General features: G+C 39.2%; 3 protein-coding genes across 7 annotated transcripts; 1 reads left to right on the top strand and 2 right to left on the bottom strand.

The window, feature by feature from the left end:
* The first annotated feature begins 1,710 nt into the window (after positions 1-1,710).
* Positions 1,711-6,753, top strand: gtf2f1 (general transcription factor IIF subunit 1). 4 transcript variants are annotated; one of them, XM_022752565.1, is made up of 14 exons: positions 1,711-1,838; positions 2,214-2,289; positions 2,537-2,583; positions 2,890-2,962; positions 3,171-3,364; positions 3,756-3,926; positions 4,021-4,223; positions 4,393-4,543; positions 4,659-4,714; positions 4,837-4,968; positions 5,099-5,169; positions 5,470-5,611; positions 5,780-5,918; positions 6,124-6,753. In XM_022752565.1, exons 2-14 carry the CDS (start codon positions 2,278-2,280, stop codon positions 6,326-6,328), a joined length of 1,596 nt encoding a protein of 531 aa, XP_022608286.1. In that variant the 5' UTR covers positions 1,711-1,838; positions 2,214-2,277; the 3' UTR covers positions 6,329-6,753. The 4 variants fall into 4 exon arrangements, with proteins under 4 accessions (XP_022608286.1, XP_022608285.1, XP_022608287.1 ...); XM_022752564.1 differs by having other exon boundaries at positions 2,211-2,289; XM_022752566.1 differs by having other exon boundaries at positions 1,712-1,735; positions 2,211-2,289.
* Positions 6,754-6,905: 152 nt separating this feature from the next.
* On the bottom strand, positions 6,906-10,916 carry LOC111227152 (GDP-L-fucose synthase-like). Of its 2 annotated transcripts, XM_022752569.1 has the most exons (12): positions 10,858-10,910; positions 10,580-10,668; positions 10,485-10,497; positions 9,661-9,775; positions 9,378-9,506; positions 8,905-8,978; positions 8,531-8,664; positions 8,338-8,402; positions 8,196-8,262; positions 7,945-8,024; positions 7,577-7,676; positions 6,906-7,451 (listed from the first exon to the last, which is right to left on the bottom strand). In XM_022752569.1, exons 1-12 carry the CDS (start codon positions 10,890-10,892, stop codon positions 7,396-7,398), a joined length of 957 nt encoding a protein of 318 aa, XP_022608290.1. In that variant the 5' UTR covers positions 10,893-10,910; the 3' UTR covers positions 6,906-7,395. The 2 variants fall into 2 exon arrangements, with proteins under 2 accessions (XP_022608290.1, XP_022608289.1); XM_022752568.1 differs by having other exon boundaries at positions 6,908-7,451; positions 10,485-10,668; positions 10,858-10,916.
* A 4,718-nt stretch (positions 10,917-15,634) lies between these two features.
* On the bottom strand, positions 15,635-17,947 carry alkbh7 (alkB homolog 7). The gene is made up of 4 exons (XM_022752582.1): positions 17,568-17,947; positions 16,862-17,035; positions 16,514-16,638; positions 15,635-16,281 (listed from the first exon to the last, which is right to left on the bottom strand). The coding sequence occupies exons 1-4, from the start codon at positions 17,838-17,840 to the stop codon at positions 16,161-16,163; spliced, it is 693 nt and encodes a 230-aa protein (XP_022608303.1). The 5' UTR covers positions 17,841-17,947; the 3' UTR covers positions 15,635-16,160.
* Positions 17,948-18,588: the final 641 nt, after the last annotated feature.

The raw sequence follows: 18,588 nt of genomic DNA, 5'->3' as shown, positions 1-18,588 counted from the left end.
TGTCAAGACGTGAGGAGGGGAGAGAGGTCTGAGCGGCACGCTGCGATATATTTGTGTTCCCTACATACTAAAAAAACACTAAGAACAACACTCTGTATTTGTACAAAATGAATAAATAAACATATTACTCAAAGAAAGACTGATGAAAAACAAGTGTCTATGTACCTATAGGCTATAGTCCAGAATATACATTATTTCAATTTACATCAGGATATGTTATCAGAAGTGTCAGCCATTGTGAACATTAACTATTCAGCCAACAGGTGTTGTCTATAACCATGATTTAAAAAATGGTGATCTCTTTCTCATTCAAAATATGTATTTTTGTAATTTTTCTTTTTCTTTTTGTATTAGATATTTCTGTGTATATATTATTATTTAGTGGGAATGCAATACTAATGTTACATACGTTACCTTATGTTACATTATCTTATGTTAGCTTTATTATCATTATTTGATCACAATGTGTACCTGGTATGTTTTGATAGATCAGATACTTTTGTTTCAAAACATTTGTTAATCAATACATTTTTCCCCTTAGACAGCTTGAAAGAAAGATATTAATTTTAGATTAAACAGATTTTGTCAAACCAAGTCATAATCATAAAATGTTAAATGTGTGGCACACATGCTTTAGACCAAATGATCATGACTTTGATATTTTATTTATCTATTTTGATTTAAGCCCATCAGAGGCATACAATCTTTTTATACTGCTCCTCTGCTGTTAAAATCACCATTTCTCAGTGGGCATATATGTGTTTTTGCAAGGGCTGAACATTCACACATGTGTCATCAAAGCCTTAGTTAAGGTATATAACATAAAAAGCATGTGCTTTGTGGAATCACATGCACCAGTCACTTAGCATGGATACAAATAGTGAAACACCTCAGGAGATGGAGTGCATGCGTCACCTGTCATGTCAATTTGTCTTGTAAAACTGTAACTTGGTACTGCTAAGGTTGTATGTAAATAACTTACAAATCCCCAAATACAAAGGGAGAAGAAAAGACTGATGTTTTTAAGGCAGTGGCTACTATATGTCATGTCTGAACAATTAGAGCCAATAGGTTTTGACATCTTAATGAGTATGCAACTAATATCTTACATGTCTGGTCTTGATTGCTTTAATTTTAGTAAGCAGCAAAAATGATATCACATGCCACAAGATAATACCAAACAAACAAGGAAAGGAATCTGAAAATTTAAAATAAATGTGGCCAAAAATATTTCGTACTGCTCATTTCAATGGAAAATCATTGACAGCAAATCACAATGAAATGATTAACAAATCATTTGAAAAGAGATATCACAGGAACTTAAGAATTTTTACTCTTCCTCTGCACAATGTAATGCATTCAAGTAATCAGGCCTGCAATATTACCATTTGTGACTGAAGTGTAATTTACTCTGTTAAAAGTCCAAGAGCTTTATAGTATAGTCCCACGTCCGGTGAACACTTTCAAAATAAAGTAACCAGACTGACGCATTTAGAAACGAAATAAGAGGGAAATATTGTGATATTAATCAAATTAATTGCTCTTGTGGTTAAAATCGTGGTCTTTTACGCGACAATAGTAAAATTGGCTTTAAAGCAGGGCCAACCCAAGCCCCCGCGAGCTTCACAAAGAAAGTGTTGCGGAGTGAGCTGCTAGGAACCATTTGTATTCGAGATCAGGTTTCTTGACGACTATTTATACTAACGGAACAAGCATAGTGTGAGTGCGCGAACCGGTAAATCAGCAAAATTTGTTTGTTTGTTTGTGCGTATACTCTAGATATATGCAAGTCTATACAACCCGTGTTTTCGTGCCCCTGTGTTTTACATAAATGCACCGTGAGTTTGAAGCTTTGCTTTCCCAGTAACAGTTACCAGGAGCCGTAAACTCCTGCTAAATGTGTAGCTACTGTTTATTTTAGCTGCAAGAGCTAAAGGTAACGGAACAAAAGTATCTTAACAAAAATACCGCCCACTGGAAGTCTTATGTTGCGTTTACTGATGTGTTGTTATTTTAATGTTAATTAATTGCATTAGACAGGAACTCACTGGTCATATAATGTACTGCTAAAATGGATTAAATTTACTTTGTAATTCAGTTGTTAGCTAGCTTAGTGTCTCTACGATAAACAAAAAGATACTTATCATTTTGCTCTTCAATTCACTTTTAACCGAGTTAAGCTTATTATTAACGTAACTTTTGTTTTTTAGTAGTGCATCCAACTAACCTGAAGCAGCTATTGATGTGGTGAGTAAATCCAGACATCGACGACCAACCATGACTTCGCTGGTAAGTTTTGACTTTACTCTACGACAAAATCTAACTTTTTTTCTTGTTTCAAAGTGTATGGTAGCTGTGAATATCTTCGTATACGTAGACAATATTATTATTTACTTCAGCCTATCAGTATCACTGTCTGTGATAAAGTTTAAGATACACCATGGTCTGATTGGTACTGTATATCCCTCAAAGTACATACAGATGTGAAGAGAAAAAGTCCTCTAAAAGAAAACCTGTGGATCTATTTGTCTTGCAGGGGAGCAGCAGTTCGTCAGCCACAGAATACACTGTGCGAGTTCCCAAGTGAGTAAGATGGACTGACATTCAGATATCCACAGAAAAGTGTCGGGATTAACCATGTCATGTGTCACCGCTTTGTATAATAAAAGTTGAAAAAGAAAAGATAGAAGGATTACGTAGTATGGAATTTGTGTTTTGCAGCCATTTGCAGTATGATATATAAAAATAACTATAAGTTTAATTTATGTGTGTGGCATCTATAGGATGAAGTGTTTATACTGTAGATGTGAAAGTGAATGTAGGTGTTTGTCTGCATTAAATTACTCATGATCTGGCAACTATTCCTGCAACCCTTTGTCTGTCCCACAGAAACACCAGCAAGAAGTACAACATCATGGCTTTCAATGCAGGAGACAGAGTCAGCTGTTCAACATGGACACAGGTGGGCTTCATATTAGCGTGTCTTTGCATAACAGATTAACTCCACTTGCCAAAAGGTTGGGAACAAGCTCAGTTCTGAGAGAAAAATGACCAGCTGTGTGGAAATATGAAAAAATATGAAGTCTAAGATGAATAACTTAAGTTAGTGGCCATGACAACCATCTTCCAGTTTAGCATGTCTTAACAACTCCCTCCCATTCCCTTTCCAGGCTCGTATGGAGCGAGACATGAGCGCTCGGCGGATATATGGTGAGGAAGAGACACAGGATGGTGCAGCTGGCAGTGAGTTTGGAAAAAAGCAGCGTGAGGAAGCACGGCGAAAGAAGTTTGGTATTGTGACACGTGAGTTCAAAGTGGAAGACCAGCCCTGGATTCTCAAGGTCAATGGCAAGGCCGGCAAGAGGTGAGGAGGCAACTTCTTTACGCTCTGATTCAATCTGATTTACACTACATTGCATCCAGAGGGAACACACACACACACACACACACACACACACACACACACACACACACACACATACACACATACTTATAATATAACTGAAACTGATGTGGGTTTTTTTAATGAGTTGTTATTGTTTACAACTTTGTAGCCAAGTTTTAAAATCCATGTATTGGTTGAATGTGTGCTTTGTACTTTTTGAGTCAGTTCACAACACATACATTTGTATAAATAAAGAAATTATTCTTTTGTTAAATTCTCTCTGAGACGTATTTGCAGGCCTTGATGGAGGATCACTACTGTTTGTTATACAGTCATTCTCTCCCTCTGTCTGTGTGCATGTTTGTGTCAGGTTCAAAGGTATAAAGAAGGGCGGTGTTACAGAAAATGCATCCTACTACATCTTTACACAGTGTCCTGATGGAGCTTTTGAGGCTTTCCCTGTCCATGGCTGGTACAACTTTACACCGCAGGCCAAGCACCGAACTCTCACTGCCGAGGAGGCTGAGGAGGAGTGGGGCAGGTGGGAAAGGGGGTAGCTGTTTGTAGAGGGGGGAAGTTTAGCTCACTGGTGTAGGTGTGTCAAAAAGTAGATGATTTTTTTTTTTTTTATACAGGAGGAACAAGGTGGTGAATCACTTCAGCATCATGCTTCAGAGGCGTCTTCGAGAGCAAGAGCGTGGTGATGATGACGAAGATGAGGCAGATAAATCGGGGAAGAAGAAAAAGAAGGGGGGTAGAGGAGGCGACCTGCGCATTCATGACCTGGACGATGACCTGGAGATGAGCAGCGATGACAGTGACAGCAGTGGGGGCGAAGGTAAGGACAAAGGAACTATATGGGGCTGAAAACAGCCATGAGCTCATAGTAAAGCATCCAGTATTCATTTATTCTGCCATACCTGTCCACACCTTCCTTCCTTTTGTCATCATGTAATGTGTATTTTTTTTTTTCATCAATGACTTGACACCTCTCTCTTAATGCACAGATGGAGAGAGCAAGACAAAAGCCAAGAAAGACACAGGAAAAGGAAAAGGAAAGAAGAAGAAGAAAAAAAATAATGAGAGCGAGGCCTTGGAAGACAGCGATGACGGTGACTACGAGGGTCTAGAGGTGGATTACATGTCAGATGAAAGCAGGTCAGATCCAGTGCGTTGTGACCCACAAACATTCCCTTTTTTGTGGACACCATATGTATGAGGTTTTGTTTGGTTGCGTTTCCGCTTTGATTACTATGTAATTTTCTAAATGCAGCTCAGATGAAGAGCCAGAAAAGGGGAAGCCCAGCAAAGGAGAGGACCTCCCTAAAGGTTAGACTGTCTGTGGTTGAACATTACTGATCTATTACTTATGAAATATAGAAGACACTACTGATTTCATGCATGTATAATATATATGATGAAACATCTTTATCAATGTTTGTCCTTCATAGGGATTGATGAGGCATCTGAAAGTGAAGAAGAGAGTGAGGAGGAGAAACAGAATGACGAGGAAGCAAAAGAAGAGGAAGAAGAGGAGGAAGGAAAGAAAACCCCGGTCCAAATGGAGAAGAAGAAGAAAAAAGGTACACTCCTCATGGAGACAGACGGCAATTTGACAAGTACATGCTTGAAAGAGGTCCTAATAAACATGGTTAGTTTTAAATGATAGTCCCTTCTGCTTGATTTTGAGTTGTATGGGTTTGTGTGCCACAGACAGCAGCGGAGAATCGGACAGCTCTGACGACAGTGACATCGAGGGAGAGACAGCTTCTGCTTTGTTCATGGTGGTTAGTGTGTGTGCGGCAGAGTAAATGGTATTAGTGTATTTTATAGGCTATTCTTGCTCAGAATGTGCATTAGTATAAATTTGGTGTGATCACCCTCGACATGAAAAGTAAAAGGATGATTAGTTTCAAATGGATGTGTTCAGTCACTGTGCAGCTAATTGGAGTTAGTTGCACTGTTCCGTTTTAGCAGCTAATTTATTTTGGTTGGGAGTGTGTGAATGGTTCTGTATTTACATGTGTGTGGTGTTTTCCTTTTTGTTCTAATCAAACATCACTGTGTTGCTCCCCGGCTCTCAGAAGAAGCGAACTCCTCCTAAACGTGGAGGTGGGCGTGGCTCTGCAGGCAGCTCCAGGACTGGCAGTCGTCCTGGGACACCATCCATAGACTCTGCCACCACCTCCAATACACTCCGTGCTGCTGCCAGCAAGCTAGAGCAAGGTGTGTGCTTATGTACCACTAATGCACACACCCATCCCAAAATTATAGTTGAACAAGACACAAGACGGATGTTTTTATGTAAAACTTTAAAAAGTCGCCATCAATAAAAACTTGGGGTCCCTCGTTTGTTTTTTTTTTTCATTCCAACTAAATCTCTGTTTCCCACAGGTAAGAGACAGACTCAGGGTCCAGCCACTGACTCACCAGCTGCCAAAAGGCTGAAGATGGAGCCCAGCAGTCAGAGCCCTGTTCCCTCTGGGAAGAGCACACCTCAGCCTCCATCAGGAAAGTCCACCCCCAGCTCCAGGTACTTTGTTTTTTTATGTCTCTTTAAATATTAAGCTATTTATTTCTTCTGTGATTAATGTGAAACTGTAAAACGTATCACAGTTGACAAAGCTGACAACAAAAAATACATATAGACATCTTATGTAAACCTGAAAATAAATAGTTTTACAGGGTGTTTGTGAACAGAGTAAAACCGTGTTCTTTCCCATTCATCCGGCCCACAGTGATGTGCAGCTAACAGAGGAAGCGGTCCGGCGCTACCTGATCCGTAAACCGATGACCACCAAAGACCTGCTGAAGAAGTTCCAGACCAAGCGCACAGGTTTGAGCAGTGAGCAGACTGTCAACGTGCTGGCACAGATCCTGAAGCGCCTCAATCCAGAGCGCAAGAATGTCAACGACAAAATGCACTTCTACCTCACTGAGTAACCAATGTAAGTGAGGGACAGAGTGACGGGGGTGGAGAAGGATGGGAAGGAGAGGGAAGGACTTTAAACGAACCTCTTCAGCTGAAACATTTTGGTGTTTTCCGAAACCATGACCTCTGGAAGAGAGGTTGTGTGGGTCTTTTTAATAAACAGCTTGTGTTGTGACATACCATGGGATCAGAGTTTGAAACGGTCTTCACAGGTGGCATTTATCTTATCAAAAAGTATTTTGTTAGGCATCTTGAATTTGTTTTTCATAGTCTCAAATCTCACATTAAACAGCAGAAACCGTGTTAATGTTGACTGACAAACAGCTCAGTCTTTGTATGATTTCTCTCAATGTGTTAACAGTTTAAATTAGAACTTGGCGAATGGAAAAAAAAAAAAATTCTTAGGTAAAGTTTTTCTAATAAAATGTAAAATGTGCTTCTGTGCAAGGTTTCTCTCTTTGTACCTCATCCTTCATACACACTTAATGGCATGAAATGGTACTTTGGGTTCTTTTGTCCTGATTGCATACTAAAACACTGTTTTGGCTTTTGTTAAATTATTACACAAACATTAGTGCATGGAAATATGAGAGTTTAATACATAAAAAGCATTTAACAAAGATTCTTCTCCTAAAAATATTAAAATATGACAAATTTAAAACCCTAATCAGTTATCTGATAATATGAAACTATTAAATCCTGAATTGAATTGAATTTGAACCCATCTCCTGCATCCTCAAGGAGTTCAAATAATATATAAACTACATTCATTATTTGTTACCATGGGACTATTTGGGATGATGAGTCATTTGTTTCTATTATTATTTAATGATTAGATTATGGTCTTTATTTTGTCAGACTCTTTCTAAATCATTTCAAATGATGAAACGTTTCACTAAATAGTTCAAAGAATTGTAGCTTAAAAAAGACCCTTCTAATAATAGCTCCATGTGAAATTTCTTCGAAGAGATTAAAAACTGAAGAGGCTTCAATAGAGTGAAAAGAACACCGGAACCCCCAAAATAATATTAAAATAAAAAGATGCAGTGGTTCATTTTCAGGTCAGTATTTGGTCACTTCATGTCCGGGCAGTATCATAGTTGGTCATGAACCAGTCACAGGTCATCTTTATAGCTAGGAAGAGAGACAAAAGCAAAAACTGATTTCAGACACATTAAAATATTTATTTAAACCTCAATCAGTCTGTAAGTTGAGAAGCATTGACATATCTTGCACCAAGGCTAACAACGAATTCTGACCTTCCTTAAGGGGAGTGAAGGTGAAGTCAGGAAGGTAGCGTCTTAGTTTGGAATTGCAGGCTGTCTTCTTCATCTGGCCATCGGATAGAGTGGTGTCAAACTGATATGAGGTGTCAAGGAGAAACCACATGGTAATTATGGTAATGGAATTCATTAGTAGTTTTTTTAAGAACAAAGATGGCTTTCTTTGCTCAATAAAGGCAAATTTGTACATAATCTTAGAAAAAATCTCTTAAAATAGGAAATAAGATCAATAGTTCACTATTGATCTAACAGTAATAACTGTGTATCCCAGGTTCACTCAAGCATCTCTGCATATAATTAAACTGCTCTATATCGGTGTCGTTTGGGAAATGTCTGAAGGATACCTGTATTTTGCCTTTGAAGTCAAGAGCCTGTGCAATCATGTCCACAGCCTCTTTGATTGAGACCTCATCCTCTTCCCCCACTGAAATGAAATCAACAGTGAAAAATTCATGAATGAACAGTGCACAAACGGTCACAAATCTCTACGTTTTGAAAAAAATAACTAACTTTCTGCATTGCCTTTGGTGTAAAACATAAGATACCTATAATAGGCACAAAAAGAATATAAGGGTGAACATGGCACTGCACTCACCAGAGACAATAATGGGGTCGATCTCTTCATATTCTCTGAGGACCCAAATAATTAAACGGCCCACGTCCTGAGAATAAACACAGACAACAGGACTTAGTCAGTGTAGACTCACACAGCAGGTTGTAGAACACAGATACTTTACCAGAGAATAGATGAACTGTCTTCTAGGAGCTCCAGAGCCACACACATTCACAGGAGTCCCTTCCTCTGTGAGAGACACCGGAGAAAACAGACTATTACCTGGTTATTGTCTGTGACGTGTGTGTTATTCATTGCTTGCAGTCTGTGTGTGAATCAAGGATTAGTGTGTGTGTGTGTGTGTGTGAGTCAATCACTTTTGGCTTTGTATGTCTTGTTAATGAGCGCTGACAGCACATGGCCATTTTCTATGTTGAAGTTGTCATAGGGGCCAAACACGTTGGTCGGGATGACTGCGGTGTAACGATGTCCATACTGCTGAAAGTAGGCCCTGTCAACACACAGACACACACACACACAGAGTGAGGACCAGACACAAGATGTGAAGCTTTAAAAGGCTTTTAGTGGCTGTTTTCTTTCTTTTGTCCAGCCAGACGTTACATGAACAGGCCTTTCACATATTCAGGTGGTCTGAAAAGAGAGCAGCGAATGTTATATGTGCACCTGGCTCATTTTTACGCATGTTTTCACAGTAATGGTAACATGTGGACACAGCCGCGCCTCAGCTTACCTGTTCTGAACATCAATCATCCTTTTAGCATGTGAGTACCCAAAGTTGGAGTCATGAGGTGGCCCATTGTGTATCTTGGGAGAGTGGAGAATCACAGTGAAGACAAAGTTAGACCAAAGCCCTTTGCCAAAGTGCTAACTGCTGTTCTTCATATCATGGCTCTGAAGCAATATTGTGTCCTAATAATTACTGTCAGGGTTTGGTGTCATTTAGGGGAAACAAATATTGAGAAGTGTGATCCCCCTTTTTAGGAAATCTGTGCCAATCATTGCCAGGTATTCTTGTGACACAATTTTGCCATTTATTTTTCTTAATTTACAATAAAACAACTTTTATTGGATTATATACATACAGCATGATCCCAAAACACCTGTAATCTCCCTTAATTTATCGTTGTTGGCTGTTACCAAAAAAGAAAAAATAATATTTAGAGGAGCTACATTGGGTGAATAAAGGCTTTTAAAGGAGCTTACCATGGTCTCATCGATGGGGTATGTAGTTTTGTCAGGGAAGATACAACTGGAAAGGCAAGACACGACCTTGGTAACACCCATGTCATGAGCTGTTTGTAGTACGTTGTCATTGATCTTGATGTTGTCCCTCTGTGAAGGAGTCAGACTGTCACTGACTGGCCATTGCAGTGAATAGACAATGTAGACATTTTGTGTAGACGTCACTTCTACAGTTTGGTTAAAATATATTTTCCTGCTACCGTTTATACTTTGACATTTGTTTTGTTTGGCAGCATTCTCTCACCAAGAAGTGCAGGTTCTCCCTCATGTGTAGATAGAGTCCTCCCACTTTGGCAGCTAGGTGGATGACATGAGTGGGACGATACTTCTCGAACACAGCCCTGGTCTGTCCGACATCTCTGTTAATATTTTAGTACACTGTTTTAACTCTGCATTTATTTCCACTTTTGATAAAAAAAAAAAAAATTGGAAAACCATACAGGTTTGAAAAATCACTGTTTGTGTTCCTGTGCTTGAATGTTTGAGCTAGAGAAATGAATGGGTAACACTGTTACCAACATCTGAAGTACAGTACCTGTGAGCACAGCTGTTTATTCCCTATACTGGAGTTTTGATGTGTACAGTATAATACAGTAGAAGACTCACACACAGCCAACACATATAGTACATATAGCATCGTTCTACAATTGAGAAAATAATGAAAATAAAAAAATTCAAAAGAAAAACCACTGAATTATAAGGTTTGTCCAAACCTTTGACTGGTACTGGTACATTAAAGAGAGTGTAGCTAAATAAGAGCATAGCTGATCATAATTTTTTCCCTTTTAGCAATTTATTGAATATAGCTGTTGTACAATTAGTTTGACTGTGCCATAATAGCTTTACAATGTAATGATGTTTCCTCCAGTGGGCACAAAGCAAACACCCCTATCTCAGCATACCAAGCATGGGTTAGCAAGAGTGGTGATGTAGACTGAGATGTGGCAGCAAAACCATGCACCAGTGACAGGACATGAAAATTTGCTCCCTGGCACCGGCATTGTTAGTGTTATAACACAACTGTAGATATATTTGTTTAGACATACTCTGGAGAAAGAAACAACTTACACAAGATCTGCATCTGTAGAAGAGAGGAAGATCCATTGTTCTCCCTCATGTTTCCCACCTTCCTTTTGCACAACATGTTCAATGGCTTTACCAACCAATCCTGATCCACCAGTCACCAGGACACGCATTGGCCCTGCGTTGATCTCTGACCCCATTTTCTATATATGAGCTGTTTTTTAGAGAACTGAGAGAAGATAAAACAGAAAACAGGTATCGTGATCCCAATAAATATGGTCCTCGTTCTATTGCTATGAACATGAAACATTAATGCATTATATTTGCATAAACCTAGATATCTTATTGCCATAAATAAGGACTCTCAGCTGAAGATAACATAGAAGTATCGCATTCCTAGTGCCGTCATGTTCCTTACCTGTGCGTTAGAGTGCTGAAGGAGGTGAGGGGCATCAGTGCACAGTGAAGAGTGTTTTTCTAATCCTGGACTTGTTAGGCAGGACTGCCAAGGCAGTTGCGTTAGGTCATTTGCGACTCCTCCTATGCCTCTGCCTACCGATTCATAGAGAAAATGAGCTGCTCACGTCCACTGGTTGTTAAGTATTTTTGACTGTTGAAGTTATTAAACTTAAATAACCGGGGGTTTGGACTGTTGCACGAAACACCAGTGAAATTTTCAGATTAAAGGTGACAGATTATTCAATTTAAAAGTTTGGATAAAGTAAATTCAAATAATAGTGGCTTGCAGCAATCTCCTATCTTGGATGGAAAAAAAAATCTTCCTATAGTATTTCCAAAGGTGATGCATTTCAGCGCATTTTGCCCATAGAGGATAAAGTTACACGCCTGACTGGAAATATAAAGGCCACTTTATGTGTAGTCAATGTCATAGCAGAAATGCTAACAGTATTCTATGTGGAAAACTTGGCTTGCCAAACATTTTAGGAGAATTATTCTATTGGATCGGTGAAGCTAACTTTGTTTAATCACTTTACTGACAAAAGTCATATAAACTGTAAAAGCAACTAAAATACGCTGATGAATTTCACTTTAGCTTACAGTACAGTTGTGTTTCAATATTTGGCAAAACTTCATTGTTTATGTTGAAACTATGAAACCTGTATCTTACCTGTATCTTCCTCATGAGAGTTCACATTTCACTTAACAGGCAGGAGAAAGGTAATGTCAGTGACATTTCATGTACCTCCTCTATATTTACATATTTCATCCAAATGGGTTACTGGGTAGGTTACATTTTACAGGCCATGGGAAAGTAATTACAGCTTAAGTTCTTATCACCATGTTCTTCTTATTACTTATTATATGTTTTAAAAAAAAAAACAATGTACACTACACTTTAAAGACAGTGGAGAGGTAATTGTTACAAAAGATTTTAAAAATTGTATGTTTCTTATTTAATTTAATTTTACATTTCATTTACATGAAAACAAGTGTGTTGAATTAGTGTCTTCAGCCACTGAAAACAATATTGATAGTTTTATACTGCCTAATTCTTCCCTTAATACTTAATAATCATGTGTCACCTTTAATCTGAAAATTTCACCTGTGCTTCATGCAATAGTACACACACACACACACACACACACACACAGAGGTTTGTTAACTTCAGTCAAAAATAGTTAATGACCAGTGGACGGGAGCAGGACTTTGTGCAACAAAGGGAAAGACATGTTGTAGGAGGAGTCACAAATGACCCTTCTGCCTAAATTCTGTTCATTGCTCCAAAGTCGGGGGGGGGGGGGCAGTCCTGTCTAACAAGTTGTAGCGTACAAATCTGGACTGGCATCAGTCACAAGCCATTCAGTTAGTTCATTGTAAGGACATGCAGAGTTACAGACCCACAATTGACTCTTCCCACCATCAAACTGATAGGAAACAGAGACAAAGGATCCTTATCTCACAAACAGTCCATTCTTTTAGCATGTCAGAGAGACACAGAACCAGTCCAAAGGTCAAAGGGTCAGCTCCAGAGGATCAACGAATGGACACCAGACAACTGGAGAACATAGGCAAAATCTCCAGTTTGTAACAATAAGACTTTGTCTAATGATATTTGATTGTTTCTTATATAGGACAAGTAACACCAAAAGGTCTGATTATCACTAAGGTGTGAATCCTGGCCTCTCTGTGCCATGCACAGACACACACACCAAGCTTCCCTTCCTCTGTCCCTCTCTAGATAAAAGTCATAAACTACAACCCACATTCCAATCCTGGGTAGTGAACAGCAGAACACTCTTCACAGACACAGATCTGAGGAAGAATATATATAATTATCTAACTGTTCTGTAGCTCATGAGATGTTTCTATGTAATAGTTCAATCCCAAACTTCTATCCTATAGAATGTTTGAAATGTAACATGTAGACTTTAGAGAGTTTAATTCGCATCAACCCGCAAGAGGCGCCGGCAGATAACACATCAGCCTGTGCACGCCTGCAAAGAAGCCAACCAGAAATCAAGAGTGCCCGTAACAGAAACTCTCCTGGCAAACTCCACCAGAGCTGAACCGCTGAGACACCAGCAGAATCCTTTATCGTGATAACGGCAAACGGCCTGCGTCTCCAGGGTTACCACGGCAACCACAGCCACCTGGGTTCCAGCCAAGGGTCTCCAGCTACAGCGCAACTCACAGTAGGCCGGTCTTAACACTCTGCTCATGACTGGGTTGATGTCAAAATATAGTAATATTTAATCATCAAATCTGATTCGTAGATGTAGTATCATTAGCTGTATAGCCACAGTGTATAGCCATAACATATTCTCTCCCACCATTCATCCCCAACTCATCACACTGCTCATTTCATTATTATTTTCATCTTTATGATTATTACACCTTGCATTTACTCTGTAGATAGTAGTTTAGTTAATAAACTCCTTTATTTACACCCAGCTGTTGTCCTGTTGTGTTCTTTTGATGTAGAGACTGGGGATCCATTGAATCGAGAAGTCATGGCTTCTGATATGAGATTGATAAATTTATCAATGAAGCAATTCATTGTCGTCCTCCCCTGGTGCCCCATTTCAACGAGAGTAACTTCTAAATAATGGTGTTCACGCTACAAAGTCCAGGATTAGAAAAACACTCTTCACTGTCCACCGATGCCCCTCACCTCCTTCAGCAATCTAACGCACAGGTAAGGAACATGACAGCACTAGAAATGTGATACTTCTATGTTATCTTCAGCTGAGAGCCCTCATTTATATTTATGCAAATATAATGCATTAATGTTACATGTTACATCTCTCTCTGTTTTTGGTAACATCCAACAACCATAATTTAAGGGAGATTAATGGGTGTTTTGGGATCATGCTGTATGTATATAATCCAAAAAAATTATTGTAAATTAATATATATATATTATAATGGCAAATTGTGACACAAGAATACCTGGCAATGATTGGCACAAATTTCCTAAAAAGGGTGATCACAGTTCTCGATATTTGTTTCCCTAAATGACACCAAACCCTGACAGTAATTATTAGGACACAATATTGCTTCAGAGCCATGATATGAAGAACAGCAGTTAGCACTTTGGCAAAGGGCTTTGGTCTAACTTTGTCTTCACTGTGATTCTCCACTCTCCCAAGATACACAATGGGCCACCTCATGACTCCTCACATGCTAAAAGGATGATTGATGTTCAGAACAGGTAAGCTGAGGCGCGGCTGTGTCCACATGTTACCATTACTGTGAAAACATGCGTAAAAATGAGCCAGGTGCACATATAACATTCGCTGCTCTCTTTTCAGACCACCTGAATATGTGAAAGGCCTGTTCATGTAACGTCTGGCTGGACAAAAGAAAGAAAACAGCCACTAAAAGGCTTTTAAAGCTTCACATCTAATGTCTGGTCCTCACTCTGTGTGTGTGTGTCTGTGTGTTGACAGGGCCTACTTTCAGCAGTATGGACATCGTTACACCGCATGGTCTGTGCATATACACTGTTCTATACAAAAGTGGATGTATTGTACACTGCAGGCAGAAAATGGTCAGTATGTCTCTAGGACAAACAAAATGAGCACTTATTTTCTAATTATTTGAACTCCTTGAGGATGCAGATGTTTTTTTTCGTCTTTCAATTCAGGATTTTAAAGTTTCATATCTGCAGATTGCTGATTAGGATTTCAAAATGCGTCATGTTTTCTTATATGAAGCATCTTTGTTAAATGCTTTTTATGTATTAAAATCTCATATTTGCATACACTACCGTTTGTGAAATAATTTAACGAAAGCCAAAATAGTCTATAATTTGGGTTCTTTTGTCGTGATTGAGACATACTAAAACACATTTTTTTCATGCCATAAAGTGTATATGAAGGGTGAGGCACAAAGAGAGAAACAGCAATTAGCAGCACATTTCACATTATTGATTAAACTGTTCACAGGGGATGACAGGGGAAATCATACGGAGACTGAGCTGCTTGTCTGTAAACACATACTGAAACTGTGTTCTGTTATTTAATGGGAGATTTCAGACTATGAAAAACAGATACAATATGCTTAAGAAAATACTTGATGATAAATGCCACCTGTGAAGATTGTTTTAAACTCTGATCCTGTGGCATGTTGCAACAGGACACACACAACCTCTCTTTCAGAGGTCATGGTTTCGGGAAAACATCAAAACGATTCACCCGAAGAGGTTCATTTTTAGTCCTTCCCTCTCCTCCCTATCACTCCATCCCTCGCTTTCATGTTATAGAGTATCTTTTTTGTAACACATCAATTACAAATTTATTTACAGGCACAAGAGCAACTTACATAAGCATCTTCAAAAGTGAGGAAGGTCCATTTATTCTCCCTCACATTTCCCACCTTCTATGCTCAATGGCTTTGCCAACCAACCCAGATTTACTGGAAAGTAAGTCCAAATTAAAAAAGTCTCCAACCTTGGATGGAAAAGAAATAACTCATGTCTTGTACCTGCCCAATCAATAGCAGTGTCAGCTGGAATTTTTTATTATTCACCTGATCTGAACCTTCTCCTGCAGCTTGAGATCTACTTTGAGCTTGTTAGGAGAACAAAAGAAACAGGAAAAAATAGAAAAAGTATGGAAGGTGACGCATTTCAGAGCAATGTGCCCAGAAAGGATAAAGTTACACACTTGACTGGAATTATGAAGGCTTTCCTTCTTGTATTTATTAAAAAACCATCAGCAAATTCATATGCATTCAAGTTCACCTTTATTTTATTGCTTAAGTGTACCAGGAAATGCTTCACTAAGAGTCTCTGTATTATACAGAAGCAGAGGAGCGCACCAATTTGATGGTAATACATAAAACACAATTTAGAATCAAAGGACGCTGTTTATTTAAATCAGCCATTGAGAGACTTTAAACCCACTCCAGTGAATGAAATCTGGTAATTATGGAATCATTCATTTCATTATGATCTCTGAAAAGATAACCACTGTGCAATACACATCATTGCCACTATCCTGGTTCTTTTAGTCTTATTTAATACTCTAAATTATGACCCAACAAGCTGGTCAATATTTCTCAATAGCACAGTCTGGAGAGTGTCACAACTACAATAAATGTCCTGGACACTTTGCCGTAGATGTATATACATAATAATGTAATATTAACCAAAAAACATAAGGGATATCAGCTTTAATATCTTAATGGAGATCACTGACACAATCCTTTAAATTCATATGATGTTCCGTTAGTATCCAAGCTGAGTGAATGTGGGCATTAGCCTGGAAGGTTCCGACAGATGACGGAGATACGACGCTGTCGGGGCACTCTCTGTCCACTGAACACAGACTCCTCATCTTTCAGGATCTCATGAGTGAAGTTATATCGGGCCTGGTCTCTGTACAGATGTCAAAAGAACAAGATGAAACACATTACTGCACTGTTTAAAGATAGATGTTGGGTATCCTGCAGAGTATGATACAACTACCGCACACTCCATGTTTACAGTAGGCCTACGCCAGACATTTTCAGACATTCATCCCTGTTAGTCAGCAGGAGCTCAAATAGTTCATATTTAAACAATATCAAATATATTATTTAAACCAAGTGCAGCATGCAGTATACTCAACCTCAATATGTAGAGGGAGCGTCGGGGCAACAGAAGGTCCAGCCATTCGTTGCTGGCATCTTCCTTCACCAAACGCATGATACTGTCCGACAGAAGACTCAGCCCAGCGATAGTGTTGCCACAAAACTGAAAAATTACAAGACGGAAACAGACAAAATCACAGTGAGAACACAGCTGGGATAACAGCACATTCCACATAAAAGGTTTTTGCAAAGGTTATGGTGCTAAGTATATTGTCCATCTTGTATAATGTCATCTTTCATGTCTGGAAATGATGCATTACAATTGTCTTTCCTGAAGCTACTGTATGCAGCACTGCGCATAAAGAGAAAGAAAAGAGAAAACCTACCTTGACGCTGTCGATGTGAGGCTTGATGTAGCCAGTCTTGTCCAAATCTAAAATGTGCACAGGCCCGAGGAGTGGACTACCCTCCGGAAACGCTACAGATCGGACACGGTTCAAGACCTCCTCACATGCTGCCCCCCACCTCACACGCTCAGTCTCTCGGTACCCGTGAATAGCCTAAATGTGGGTAAGTGAACAAAGCACAAATAAAGTCAGAGGTTGTCACTGTCGCTTCAAATACATTCATGCTCTTAACTATGCAGTAAGTGCCTTGAGAAATAATGGTGTGCACAAGTTCTTACAATGTAGTATTTAAAGACCAACATTTCAGCACCTTCAGTATGTAAACATGCGAGAAATTTGTCCAGACCCGATTTAACGGGAGCGTGTCTATGTTCCCACAGCCCTATATTCCCCCTTTATACCCTTTCAGAACGCTTTGCATCCACGTTCCACGGCGTCTTCACATTTATCCACCTCACTGATCGTTTCTGTAAAGCATCGTTTTCAGTTACGGAATTCACCATTCTAATGTGGACGGAAGGGCTAACCGGATAAATATTACCCGGGTTAGTGTGGACATGGGCTTATGGGAACATATAACACTGTGGGAAAATAGGGCCTAATTTTCAAAACATTCTTAGAAATGTGGGAACATAGGGCTGACCCCGTTTTAACTTTCGAGCCTGAGCTAATGAACATGACTTACATCGTCCCAGTGGTCAAATTCGTAGCGTTTCTTCTTTAGGCCTGGCTCCAGCTCGCGTAGCAGAACCCCCTCCTCTTCCTCGGAGATGAAGGCCGTCCTCACCTCTACCTGTGAGCCAAGTCTCTGCACCAACTCCCGACTGGACCCCAAGATCAGAGCGTCATCTCGGAGAGGTGAGAGGCCGCTGCTAGCGCAGGAGCTCAGACAACGCGGGCGACTGGCGTAAACGGGTGGTTTGTGGATTCGTTTAAACACTACCAGCAACGGTCTCATCCTCCTGTCTGAAATACAATTAGTCAACCTCGCTACACAGTCTTATTTATCTTTAACTGCGTTTTGGTCCTGTTCGGAGACGTCAAACGCTTGTGAAAGACGCCATGTTGAAGACGCAATGCATTGTGGGGGGTGTAGTCCATCAGCAATATAACATAAATCATGAGGACTAGATTTTTTTTTTTCGAATTGTGTGACTGAGAAATAAAAGTATGTCTTCTAAAGGGAAACACAAACCAGTTCTAGTCATTGACAGAGTGGTTGGTCTATCAGTATATTAATCAAAAAATAAAGCCTCAAAAATCAGTCATGTCCAATGTCAATTTGCGTTTTTAACTCCATAGAGGGCGCTAATTTAAAATCTTCAAATGTAATTGGTGGTTTTTCTGTTTTACAGATAAGATTAATTACATATCCCTTGATGTGTGTACGTACAATTTTAAAGGTATAAAAGAAAAAAAAAATAAACAGAACAGAAGTGTAGATGTTTTTGGTTAAAATGCACATGCTTTACTTTTATTGAGGATTGCATGATGATAACCGGATCTCTGGTTATATATTTACTTCTCTACCTCACCCTAAACTAACTCCTAAGTCTTTGTTTAGTTTTGTTTTAGTTTCTTCTCATTTTTCTTCAGTATAGTCCCAACACAATTTGCATTGTTAGATTTTTGTATGAAGGCCCTGGTTTACTCTTGTTAGCTTTGGTAAGAAATAGAAAGAGTTTGATTCTCTACAATTCATGTAG

Source organism: Seriola dumerili, unplaced genomic scaffold, assembly GCF_002260705.1.
Source record: "Seriola dumerili isolate Sdu_G_001 unplaced genomic scaffold, Sdu_1.0 BDQW01000169.1, whole genome shotgun sequence".
Taxonomy (NCBI): Eukaryota; Metazoa; Chordata; class Actinopteri; order Carangiformes; family Carangidae; genus Seriola; species Seriola dumerili.
This window is presented reverse-complemented; position numbering and strand designations above follow the sequence as displayed.

What these genes read in the sequence shown, in the direction of transcription:
- alkbh7 (XM_022752582.1), bottom strand. Translation starts at nt 17,840, where the DNA reads ATGAGACCGTTGCTGGTAGTGTTTAAACGAATCCACAAACCACCCGTT. An exon ending in CTCACATCGACAGCGTCAAG is followed by an intron (nt 16,639 to 16,861) that starts GTAGGTTTTCTC and finishes GTAATTTTTCAG; the next exon opens with TTTTGTGGCAACACTATCGC. An exon ending in CGCTCCCTCTACATATTGAG is followed by an intron (nt 16,282 to 16,513) that starts GTTGAGTATACT and finishes ACATCTGTACAG; the next exon opens with AGACCAGGCCCGATATAACT.
- LOC111227152 (XM_022752568.1), bottom strand. Translation starts at nt 10,639, where the DNA reads ATGGGGTCAGAGATCAACGCAGGGCCAATGCGTGTCCTGGTGACTGGT. An exon ending in TCTACAGATGCAGATCTTGT is followed by an intron (nt 9,776 to 10,484) that starts GTAAGTTGTTTC and finishes AAATATTAACAG; the next exon opens with AGATGTCGGACAGACCAGGG. An exon ending in CTTCACTCCCCTTAAGGAAG is followed by an intron (nt 7,452 to 7,576) that starts GTCAGAATTCGT and finishes CTCTCTTCCTAG; the next exon opens with CTATAAAGATGACCTGTGAC.
- gtf2f1 (XM_022752565.1), top strand. An exon ending in AATGGCAAGGCCGGCAAGAG is followed by an intron (nt 3,365 to 3,755) that starts GTGAGGAGGCAA and finishes TGTTTGTGTCAG; the next exon opens with GTTCAAAGGTATAAAGAAGG. An exon ending in AGGAGAGGACCTCCCTAAAG is followed by an intron (nt 4,715 to 4,836) that starts GTTAGACTGTCT and finishes TGTCCTTCATAG; the next exon opens with GGATTGATGAGGCATCTGAA.